The 12,619-nt window shown below is 34.9% G+C and overlaps 1 protein-coding gene across 5 annotated transcripts in view; it reads right to left on the bottom strand.

Annotated features, from left to right (window-relative positions):
• Positions 1–12,619, bottom strand: part of CNBD1 (cyclic nucleotide binding domain containing 1) — a 757,023-nt gene that overhangs the window by 163,324 nt on the left and 581,080 nt on the right. For 4 of the 5 annotated variants that reach the window (XM_058444197.1, XM_058444199.1, XM_058444201.1 and 1 more), the window contains one exon: positions 975–1,123. The exons of the other annotated variant lie outside the window; for it this stretch is intronic. In XM_058444197.1, coding sequence (XP_058300180.1) covers positions 1,007–1,123 — 117 coding nt within the window. In that variant the 3' untranslated portion in view covers positions 975–1,006. Of the gene's footprint in view, positions 1–974; positions 1,124–12,619 lie in introns of those variants that run through there. 5 annotated transcript variants of the gene reach the window in all.

Here is a 12,619-nt window from a genome sequence, read left to right as displayed (position 1 = left end):
ATACCATCTCACACCAGTTAGAATGGCCATCATTAAAAAGTCAGGAAACAACAGGTGCTGGAGAGGATGTGGAGAAACAGGAACACTTTTACACTGTTGGTGGGACTGTAAACTAGTTCAACCATTGTGGAAGTCAGTGTGGCGATTCCTCAGGGATCTAGAACTAGAAATACCATTTGACCCAGCCATCCCATTACTGGGTATATACCCAAAGGACTATAAATCATGCTGCTATAAAGACACATGCACACGTATGTTTGTTGCGGCACTATTCACAATAGCGAAGACTTGGAACCAACCCAAATATCCAACAACGATAGACTGGATTAAGAAAATGTGGCACATATACACCATGGAATACTATGCAGCCATAAAAATGATGAGCTCATGTCCTTTGTAGGGACATGGATGAAACTGGAAAACATCATTCTCAGTAAACTATGGCGAGGACAAAAAACCAAACACAGCATGTTCTCACTCACAGGTGGGAATTGAACAATGAGAACTCATGGACACAGGAAGGGGAACATCACACTCCAGGGACTGTTGTGGGGTGGGAGGAGGGGGGAGGGACAGCATTAGGAGATATATCTAATGCTAAATGACGAGTTAATGGGTGCAGCAAAACAACATGGCAGATGGATACATATGTAACAAACCTGCACATTGTGCACATGTACCCTAAAACCTAAAGTATAATAATAAAAAAAAAACAAACAAAAAAATCTTTGGCCCTTTAAAACTTGTTGTTATGGAAGATATTTTTATCTCCTTTTATGATACAAGGCCTTAATAAAGGAACTTGAAAAATGAATAGAAGAAAAATTTAGTTGTCTAAAATATATGTGAAAATTAATTTATATAAATAAATTAGTAGGAAGTTGATATGCAGGAAAAAACAAAGGTTAAGGCAATTTGGTAGACCGTTACAGTAATTTCAAATGAAAAACTAAAAAAAATTCAATAATCCATGCTGAAATCCCCAGCTTCTTACGAGCTGGTATTTTTAATAATTTACTAGAGTGTCCTTGAGGTTCCTAGGAATGCTGCTCCAGTTATGGTCCCATTTTCCAAAGCCTGGAATAATTCCTTTATAATATAAAGAGTTTTTCACAGTCTTATCCTAGAAAAAAAGATTGTTAAAAATAATTAACCCTATCATCCCAAAACTTTAAGGCTTATAATAGTATTATTAGCTTGAATTCTATATAAAAAGAAATAGAAAAAAAACAGAAACAAAAATTCATAGAACTTCTAAGGATAGAATTCTCACCTTAGCAAAATATATAGAAAATACAATTTCTACAGAATTTTTTTATTTAAGAAACTATTTCAATGTTTATATCTATAAATTATTTCTGTGTGAGGCTAATTTTTAAGTTTTAAAAACAAATATATGGGGAAAAATGAATATAATTTTGTATTAATAAAGCATGCTTTTTCTGAGATCCTTAAACTCTTTACATGTGGTAGTTGGTTTATCTTCCTGTTATTAATATTGAACAGATAACAAGAAATTATTTGCCTTATTTTTATATTTTGCTAAGATAATAAATTCTTTCAATTACTAGACTAGCTTGTATAATCAATTTAATGTTTGATGCCTTCTCTTTGGGACTGCCATATGGGTACATCTCTATGGTGCCCTACAGAGAAGAGGCTTAGACTTCTCTGCAACGTTCATGCCAAGGGTATCTGTGTAACTTGCTTTGGTCAATGCAATGAGAGGAGACATGTGGTATGCCATTTATATGAAGCAGCCATCAAGTCATTCCTGCACTGTCTGTCTTTTCTCCCCATTAATGTAATACTCTGCATCCAAGCACAATGCAGTCAACCAATATTGGACACGTGAATGAGAAGTGAGTCTTTGTTGTTGAAAGTTACTGAGGTTTTGGCAATCATTTGTACTATTGCAAAATTTAGCTTAATCTGAAGAATTACATTAATATTTTTAAAACATATCTTGTCTATACTTGATTTTGTTCATATTTACTTTACTTATATAAACAGATAATAAAATAAAAGCCACAGGGAGTAAACTCATTTATAAACAAGCAAAAGAAATGAATTTGTGTTGATTGCCCACTGTCTCATTTAATGCTCATAACCATCCTGAAGCATGAGGAGTGTCTGACTGATTCTTAGATGAGGACACTAAGGCAGTTCTTAATAAAAAAAAAAAAAAAAACTCTGGCTCACTCCTAGGATGATAAGAATAATTACAATGTCATTTAAATATATGTATATATAATTAATACATATGTAATATATAATATATATAAAATTAGATTTTACTTTTTGGAACAGAAATATTTTGCAATGAATGCCCTATCAACAACTATGAAATCAATTATATTCATGTTAATATTAATTTAATTGAGGGATAATATAGTTAAGCTGAAACTGTATCCAGCCTCAGATAATGACTATGGTACTTATTATTGGAGCATAATTTTGTGTTTGTTGCTGTTTCTAGTTCAGTAAGCTTACACTGTTGTATGCAGTATGTTAATTTACTTATTATACCACATTTCTCCTTTTGAAGGATTGATACATTATTTTTTGGACTTAACATCCTGCCATTAGAGTGTTTTTCCATCGAATTGGTACAAAGCAGAAAGTTACACACAAAATTTCTTAACTTTTTCCCCATAAAACTTAAGTAATTAAAACAGTACTATTTAAAAACAGATACAATGACTCTCTGCAGTAAGTGGATACTTAAAGTGGTAATCCAAATAGTTTAGGATACATTTACATTACTTTTCTGTAAACACTGAAAGTGACAAGCAGTCTTAATATATAGATTTACAATACAGAGATATATGATATCATACAGATATGAATGGTTTCTTGAAATCTGAATATATGGAACCTATGAAAACAGTGTTAAGTAGCCTGTTGAGTCATACAGCTCAACAGTGTTGTAAAGCTCAGATTTGAATCCAATTGAGTCTTCTTTTCATGTTACCATAAAATTAAAAGCTCTAAATATAGCATGATCCTGTTTAAGTAAATAGCTCAAAAAGCCCACAAAACTTATTATTATTACTATTATTATTATTATTATATTTTTTGAGATGGAGTCTCGCTCTGTCACCCAGGCTGGAGTGCAGTGGCGCTGATCTCGGCTCACTGCAAGCTCCACCTCCTGGGTTCATGCCATTCTCCTGCCTCAGCCTCCCGAGTAGCTGGGACTACAGGCACCCGCCACCACGCCCGGCTAATTTTCTGTATTTTTAGTAGAGACGGGGTTTCACCTTGTTAGCCTGGATGGTCTCGATCTCCTGACCTCGTGATCTGCCTGCCTCAGCCTCCCAAAGTGCTGGGATTACAGGCATGAGCCACTGCGCCCGGCCAAAATTTATTATCTGATAATAATAACTGAAAACTAGACAGGAAGAACTGTGTTGACCAAAGGGATAGCAGAATGTCAGAGAAATATATCAATATGGAGAATATAAATCATGGATTCAGAAGCAGACACCAATAGAAGTAACAGGTTTTTGGGAGAATTAATGTCAAACTCATTTATACTTCCATATCTTTTATTTATATTGCTATACTTGCAAAAATGATTGGCAATAACATACAGTAAAAGAAGCAATAAAAATAAGGAAGACCAGTAAAGCCAGGTAAAAGGACAGAAGAAAAATGACAATAAAATAAGAACACTAGTTTGACAGAAGTTACTATACTTTAGCACAAAACATAATTCTGACTTCATAGTCAAAATGATATTTTGTAAATTTTATATCTCCCATTTCTTAATAAAATTAATCTATTTATTAAAGTAAAGTTAGACACCATTAATATATAGATAGCATAATAATAGTGTTTCAGGGAAAGTAAACTTATTCAGTGGTTCCAGAATTTACGCTACTATTGAATACAAAAAGGTAACATTACTTTTATTTTTTTTTCAATTAAATTTAATCTACTCCAAAAATTCACTCTCTGGACTTATAGGAAATTGAATTTAATCACTCTTGGATATCGCTAATATTCTATTCACAATAGTGTCAATGTTATGAGCCTGATGCAATTTAAGCCTTTGAGAAGGAATACCTGGTCTCTCTGTATGGTCACTGAAATGCTTTGCTTTGAGCCCACTCATCTCTTAACTGTGGGTGGCCATCCCTCGTGGGGTGGGGGGAGGGGGGAGAGATAGCATTAGGAGATATACCTAACGCTAAATGACGAGTTAATGGGTGCAGCACACCAACATGGCACATGTATACATATGTAACGAACCTGCACGTTGTGCACATGTACCCTAAAACTTAAAGTATAATAATAATAAAATTTAAAAAAAAGATGCCATTGTCTGCAGTCCACCCTCTACAGGTGCACCACGCAGTAATTTTCCCAGAAGTGTGCTACCTCAGTGGGTACTATGAGGGAGTTGGCCCAGGGCCTCTCTCTTGTGGAACATATAAGATCTCAATTCCTCTTGAAATTTTGTGAGAATCTCTTGAGATAACCTTCTTTTTCTTCATCTTCCACCAACCACATACACGCTTCCCTATATCCTCTCCTTCCTTGGATTGATTGTAAATATTCTCCCACTGAAGTCCCATTATAAAGACAATGCTGTTGGGAGCTGGAAAATTGGATGCGGCATTCAGTTTATTCTTTTTATGCTTACTAATTTATTTTGTCAGATACACTTTTTTTAAAAAGGTTAAGTCTTAAGGATAGTCAGAGTTAAGTTTTATTGATTTGTTGCTGGTGTTATGTCAGACTTGGAATTATAGCGTTTTATTACTTATTCTGTTTACACCAGTAAGTTTTAATTATTGCAGACAGAGAAAACGGAAAAATTAAAAGAAAATTATACTTCTCCCAAAAATAGGGTGCTAGAAAATGTTCTGAAACATATTAACTTGTCTTATACCACCATCTATTCTTTTTCTTTCTCTCAATGTGGTAAAATATACATAACATAAAACTTACTATTTTCATTCTTTTTAAGTGTGCAGTTCAGTGGCATCAACATTGTCGGGTAACCGTCACCACAGTCTACCTCCAAACTTGTCATAGTTCCAATCTGAAGCTCTGTATCCATTAGATAATACCTCCTTATTCTGCTCTCTCCCCAATCATAGGTAACCACCATTTTTCCTCCTGTCTCTGCGAATTTGAGAAAGATTTGACCCTTCCAAACACTTCATAGAAGTGGAATCTTATGTATTTGTCCTTTTGTTTCTGACTTATCTCACTTAGCATAATGTCTTGATGGTTGATTCATGTTAGAGTATGTATCAGGACCTCATTCGCTCTCAGTTGTATTCAGTATCTTTCTTTAGCTAGACAATATGACTAGGTTTGTTTGGCAACAAAGTTGAGAAAGGAATTGGAATTAATGAGCTTAGTGAACAGCAAATTAAGGCATATCTTTTGAGAGACAGAGAGAGAGGGAGAGAAAGAGGAATGGCCTGGGGAGCAGACAGGGAAACTGCAGAAGCTGATATTATAGCACTTGTATATTTTTCCATTGCACTGGAAAATTAATTTGAACACTTTTCAGCACTTCTTCATTTGTGGTTTACATCGGACACAGAGCTTTTTAGATTTATTGCTTGGTTTGAAAATGGACAAAAACTTTATAACAGCCTCCCTATCCATCCCGTCCTTTCCAAGTCTTATGAAAACCAGCAGGTTTTTCTATTAAAACCCTAGTCATGTGAATCCTGTAAGAAGATGTCATTGTTATAAAACAATACAGTGAGCGGTGAGGACAAAGAATGCCAAGTTAAACACAAAAGGGTAAAAAAAAAATCTGTCCACATGTTCCCACACCCTTAGGCACTTATTCCAGTGTGAATTGCCTGTGAGTTTCTTATGACAAAACTTGGCCCACCAGGCAATTCATCCTCAGAAGGGCTCAGCTCTCTCCAGAAACTGCATTCATATTTCCCAGATGATAATGGCTTTTATCAAAAGCAGAAGTTGAAGAACAGGAAAGCTCAGCATCAGAAAAGTAGTCCAGACCTGAGGACGAGTTTCACCTCCAGGCCAGTAATGGTAAGGGCTAGAGAGCAAGGCAGTTTTTGGGTTTGGATGCTCAAAGATTGGAAAAGCCAGTGCTCATCAGATGGCAAATGATTTTCTTATTCTGGAAATAAACAGTATATTTGCAATCTTAGTTTATGTTTTTTGTCTTTAAAATATATAAGGCAAATGTGTCAATAAATGCATAGAACTCAGGACAAAAATGAAGTACTCTAAATATGTGCATAATATTGTTATAGCTATAGATGTGCCTCTACATATATGCCCATAACAATATATATTTTAATAGGTATTTGTGAATACTTCTTATAGCTTTCTTACATATACAGATAAACTTATTTTAAAACTTATTGGAAATTTAAAGATTACCCAGCAGACTTAGCCTCCTGCTGCAATGACCAGTCCATGCAACCCTAACTCTGCAAAGCAGCACTTGTCAACTTTGTGACTTTTATTGGCTACACAGGTATGTCGTCCCACCATGAGGATGAGATCAGAAAGCCTTTCTCTTGTTGATGAGCCTACCATGTGGTTGCTGTTTTGTAAGCCCACCTTCCTGTTCTGATACTTAAGAAATTACATTGAGTCTCAGGGGCCAAACACCGTTGCCACCCTTTGCTTGGGGTGTACGTGTTGACTTCCAAATTGCAATTGTGCTTGTCGAAATATTTCATTTGTGGCCTGGCTTAGCCTTTTCCATGCTGAATCATGCTATATAAAACCATTTGTAATTCTTTCCTTCATATGTATGTCAGACTTGGTTTTCTAAATTCAAAATATTCAACCAGGCAAACAACAAACCCTAGAGCATTGTCTCCTTACAAGGACTTTAAGCCTTTTCTTCCACTGGGGCTTAATATCCTGGCTTCTCACCTCAATATTTGTGATAATAATGTACTCTCCATTTCATATGAAGTGACTTTCTAGCTGTCACTGATTAAGCTGTTCTTCCTCAGTGCCCTGATTTATATCCCTAAATATTCCATCCTCCTACCAGTGATAAACGGAAACTAGCCCTTTGCATATAATGAATACACTTGGCCTATGTACGATGTAGACAGAGGTACTATATCATTAAATACTGTGTTAAATAACTCTTGAATTACAGTTGAACTGAGGAAATACTTACATCCTTATATTAGGACTCATGGAATTTGTTTGGGGTTTTACATTGAAGGAAGAATCACAGAACTATATACATTCAAGATAAGACACTACTATTTATAATGCACAATATCAACATTAAAGTTTCTTTCACAAACAGAAAAATAGGGGAATTACAAATGCTCCCTGTAGAATGCAGTTCCTTCATTATATAATGTTACTACTCTGCAAGTTCCACATTATATGTTAAAATCTAAAAAAATCTAACCTCTGAAAGAAAAAGCTGCACAATAGAAACATCCACATTTAACAAGTGTTGCAGTATAAAACAAGAAGCAATAAAGCTAGAAAAATAAAACACCTCATATATAGTTTGCTCTTAGTAGGCATATCTTAAGTTTAGTATTGAATTGAAAGACATTTTAATCTGATAGAAAAGTGGTGAATGTGAGAGTTTAGAATTATCTTTCTATGGGTAGAGCTTATATGCCCAACTATCTCTACAAATAATTTAGTAGGCCTGATATATATGTCCACTCACACACATGAAAGAAAACAGGTGAAAAAAGGATCATCAAAAGTGTTAAGGAAATGGAATCAAAATGTAAGTTATCTTAAAATAGCCATTGACTATAGGTTTATTCTTAAGATACTCAAGGAGATTCAGATAATTCAAAGGAAAAACTGTCAGATGAACCCGTTTTTTTGTCTCATATTCCTAGTTATTTTCCTTTACAGCACCCTTTAGAGCAAATCTCACAATGCTATATATACACTTATTTGGGGATACATAATTTTTGTAATTTTTATATTCCCCATTAGACAGACCCTGAAAATCTATATGAGCAGGAACTGTTTCATTTTTATTTACTGCTGATTACTTAGCCAGACACAGAGTAGTGCTCAATAAATACCGGTAAATTGTATGAAAGTTTTTCTTCTTTTTTACATTTCGGGAAATAATGACTCACCTGTTTTTTAGTAAATTTTATTGTGTATATTTGAGGTTTAACAACATGATGTTATAAAATACATATAGATAATAAAATGGTTACTATACGGAAGCAAATTAAAATATATATCATCTCACATAGTTACTTTTATTTTTGTGACAAGAGCAGCTAAAGTCTACTTATTTAACAAAAATCTCAAGGGTCTCCCAATTTTATTGCCTATAGTCCTCCTGTTACACATTAGCTCTCTAGACTTGTTCATTCTACATAACTGGTACTTTGTGTCCCTGGCCAAATCTGTGTTTGCTACACCCCTAGCCCCACCCATGGACTCTTCTATTTTCTATGTATTTTGAAATATCCAAGGATTTATTCATTTTCATCATTTAACTCATGCTTACTGAAGGCCTGCCTATGTATCATTTCTGTTTTTTATACTGTACATGCCTCTATAAACAAGATACCTTCTCTTCAAGAAGCCTAAATTCCTAATGTTCAGAGGAAGAGACAAACAGAAGGACAAGTTCGACCCTGAGACAATGTTCACAAAAAAATGAGAGGAATGAAAGAAAAAAAAAAGAAAAGCATCAATTCTCCATTTAAGAGCTATAGATATAGCTTAAGGAATTAATGATGAATGTTTCTTTTCATAATAATTTCAATGGGAAGAATAAGCAAATGTAAATTTTATGATAAAAAGATCAACCAATAGTTGGTATAATAAGCAAAACAAAATTTTCACTTTACAGTAATATATTCCATTTCAATCATGAAGACTAGCCTGAGGCATCAGGTCAATTAATGTAATAACTTGGTACACAGAGACTTAGGCATAACAAGTGAAATTTAATTTAGTAGTCTCATGCTAATCATTGAGGGTCCAGAAGACAGCAACAACATAATTAAAGAAAAGGAAAATAGAATTTATGAGGTTAACTGAAGGAACTAATGCAATATAGCCCAGAAAAGGAAGGCTTAAAGATGTTTAATTTCATTTTTTTCTAACACTTGAAAGGATATAGAAGAGGTATGATATTAGGGCCAAAGAACTGGTATGAATATTAATACAAATGTGCCAATAAGAAAAAAAAGTGCAACTAGGGAATTTGGGTATTTTATACTGATTAACATTTTTTTCCATAATATTATGTGATTTTTGCTCTGGAGTTATGGACAAGAAATAACTTACTATAGACTATATCATAAGTGAATGGAGAGTATTTTGTTTCCCTTTGTGGTTATTATTTATTTATTTATTTTACAGAGATGGAGTGTACTCTGCCACCTAGGCTGGAGCTCAGTGGCATGATCATAGCTCACTACAGCCTTGAATCCTGGTCATGCAATCATCCTGTCTCAGCCTCTCAAGGAGCTAGGACTCAGGGGTGTTCCCTGACCTGGTTCTGAGGGTATTTTTGTGGGGTTATTTGAGTTGTGCTTTTGTAGCACAGATTGGATATGTGCAATAAATTGTGACCATGCTGTCTCTTCTTGAAAAGAAGTATCAACATTGGTTAAAATAAGCCTAATAAACTGCAACAGACACTATTAATCATTTAGTATGCCCACTAAAAATTAGACTACCAATTTTTCCACTGGACTCCTTTTCCTAAATTCATAAAACCATTTAATGCATGAAAAACTCATAGCTAAGTACCAGAGCTGAGTCCATGATTTCTACTTTTATTTCTGCAACCTATTGAATATTTACATTAAAAATTTCTGAATACAGTTTGTAAGCTAACGTGGAGTGATTACTTCAGATATTTTGAAAAGTAATTTCATGCTCATTTTTTTCTAGTGGTTTTATATGCTTTAGCTTTTTAATGCTAAAATAGGTTTCTTCTCTGACTCATAATTCTACTCTGATTCATACTACTTTAATATTTCATTCAAAGATGATTAGATTAACAAAAAATACCAAAAAAACCCATTCTGAATACAAGTGAGCAAAATAGATGTTACTGTTATCATCCTATCAATTTTTAGTTCAAATTGCTAAAATGACTCAAATATTTTAAGGTTATGAAATCAAAACCTGATAAAAGCATTTAAAAACATTTATTTTTCAAACTAATTTTTTCTAGTTCTATAGTCAAGTTAACAATGAGTCGTTATTAGGTTTCCCTGTATGTTCAAGGCTATTTGATTTTCTATGGTCTCTGTTCACAAGAACCTTAAAATACGTTTTAAAAAATAATGGGTTTGTCATAGACAGCTCCTATTATTTTGAGATACATCCCATCAATACCTAATTTATTGAGGGTTTTTAGCATGAAGGGTTGTTGAATTTTGTCAAAGGCCTTTTCCGCATCTATTGAGATAATCATATGGTTTTTTTCATTGGTTCTGTTTATATGCTGGACTCACAGCCAATATTACACTGAATGGGCAAAAACTGGAAGCATTGCCTTTGAAAATTGGCATAAGACAGGGATGCCCTCTCTCACCACTCCTATTCAACATAGTGTTGGAAGTTCTGGCCAGGACAATCAGGCAGGAGAAGGAAATAAAGGGTATTCAATTAGGAAAAGAGGAAGTCAAATTATCCCTGTTTGCAGATGACATGATTGCATATCTAGAAAACCCCATTGTCTCAGCCCAAAATCTCCTTAAGCTGATAGGCAACTTCAGCAAAGTCTCAGGATACAAAATCAATGTACAAAAATGGCAAGCATTCTTATACACCAATAACAGACAAACAGAGAGCCAAATCATGAGTGAAATCCCATTTACGATTACTTCAAAGAGAATAAAATACCTAGGAATCCAACTTACAAGGGGCATGAAGGACCTCTTCAAGGAGAACTACAAACCACTGCTCAATGAAATAAAAGAGGATACAAACAAATGGAAGAACATTCCATGCTCATGGGTAGGAAGAATCAATATCATGAAAATGGCCATACTGCCCAAGGTAATTTATAGATTCAATGCCATCCCCATCAAGCTACCAATGACTTTCTTCACAGAATTGGAAAAAACTACTTTAAAGTTCGTATGGAACCAAAAAAGAGCCCGCATTGCCAAGTCAATCCTAAGCCAAAAGAACAAAACTGGAGGCATCACACTACCTGACTTCAAACTATACTACAAGGCTACAGTAACCACAACAGCATTGTGCTGGTACCAAAACAGAGATATAGACCAATGGAACAGAACAGAGCCCTCAAAAATAATGCCACATATCTACAACCATCTGATCTTTGAAAACCTGACAAAAACAAGAAATGGGGAAAGGATTCCCTATTTAATAAATGGTGCTGGGAAAACTGGCTAGCCATATGTAGAAAGCTGAAACTGGATCCCTTCATTACACTTTATACAAAAATTAATTCAAGATGAATTAAAGACTTAAATGTTAGACTTAAAACCATAAAAACCCTAGAAAAAACCTAGGCAATACCATTCAGGACATAGGCATGGGCAAGGACTTCGTGTCTAAAACACCAAAAGCAATGGCAACAAAGGCCAAATTGACAAATGGGATCTAATTAAACTAAAGAGCTTCTGCACAGCAAAGGAAACTACCATCAGAGTGAACAGGCAACCTACAGAATGGGAGAAAATTTTCGCAACCTACTCATCTGACAAAGGGCTAATATCCAGAATCTACAATGAACTCAAACAAATTTACAAGAAAAAAACAAACAACCCCATCAACAAGTGGGTGAAAGATATGAACAGACATTTCTCAAAAGACATTTATGCAGCCAAAAAACACATGAAAAAATGCTCATGATCAGTGGCCATCAGAGAAATGCAAATCAAAACCACAATGAGATACCATCTCACACCAGTTAGAATGGCCATCATTAAAAAGTCAGGAAACAACAGGTGCTGGAGAGGATGTGGAGAAATAGGAACACTTTTACACTGTTGGTGGGACTGTAATCTAATTCAACCATTGTGGAAGCCAGTGTGGTGATTCCTCAAGGATCTAGAACTAGAAATACCATTTGACCCAGCCATCCCATTACTGGATATATACCCAAAGGATTATAAATCATGCTGCTATAAAGACATATGCACAGGTATGTTTATTGCAGCACTATTCACAATAGCAAAGACTTGGAACCAACCCAAATGTCCAACAACGATAGACTAGATTAAAAAAATGTGGCACATATACACCAAGGAATACTATGCAGCCATAAAAAGGATGAGTTCATGTCCTTTGTAGGGAGATGGATGAAACTGGAAACCATCATTCTCAGCAAACTATCGCAAGGACAAAAAACCAAACACTGCATGTTCTCACTCATAGATGGGAATTGAACAATGAGAACACTTGGACACAGGAAGTGGAACATCACACACTGGGGCCTGTTGTGGGGTGGGGGTATGGGAGAGGGATAGCATTAGGAGATATACGTAATGTTAAATGACGAATTAATGGGTGCAGCACACCAACATGGCACATGTATACATATATAACTAACCTGCACATTGTGCACATGTACCCTAAAACTTAAAGTATAATAAAAGAAATAATAATGGGAAGCACCTATATAAAACATTAGGCAATATTAGTCCAATACATA

The sequence above is a fragment of the Hylobates moloch genome, unplaced genomic scaffold (genome assembly GCF_009828535.3).
Source record: "Hylobates moloch isolate HMO894 unplaced genomic scaffold, HMol_V3 SCAFFOLD_9, whole genome shotgun sequence".
In the NCBI taxonomy this organism is placed as follows: Eukaryota; Metazoa; Chordata; class Mammalia; order Primates; family Hylobatidae; genus Hylobates; species Hylobates moloch.
The sequence above is the reverse complement of the archived record's forward strand: the minus strand, read 5'-3'. Positions and strand labels throughout refer to the sequence as shown.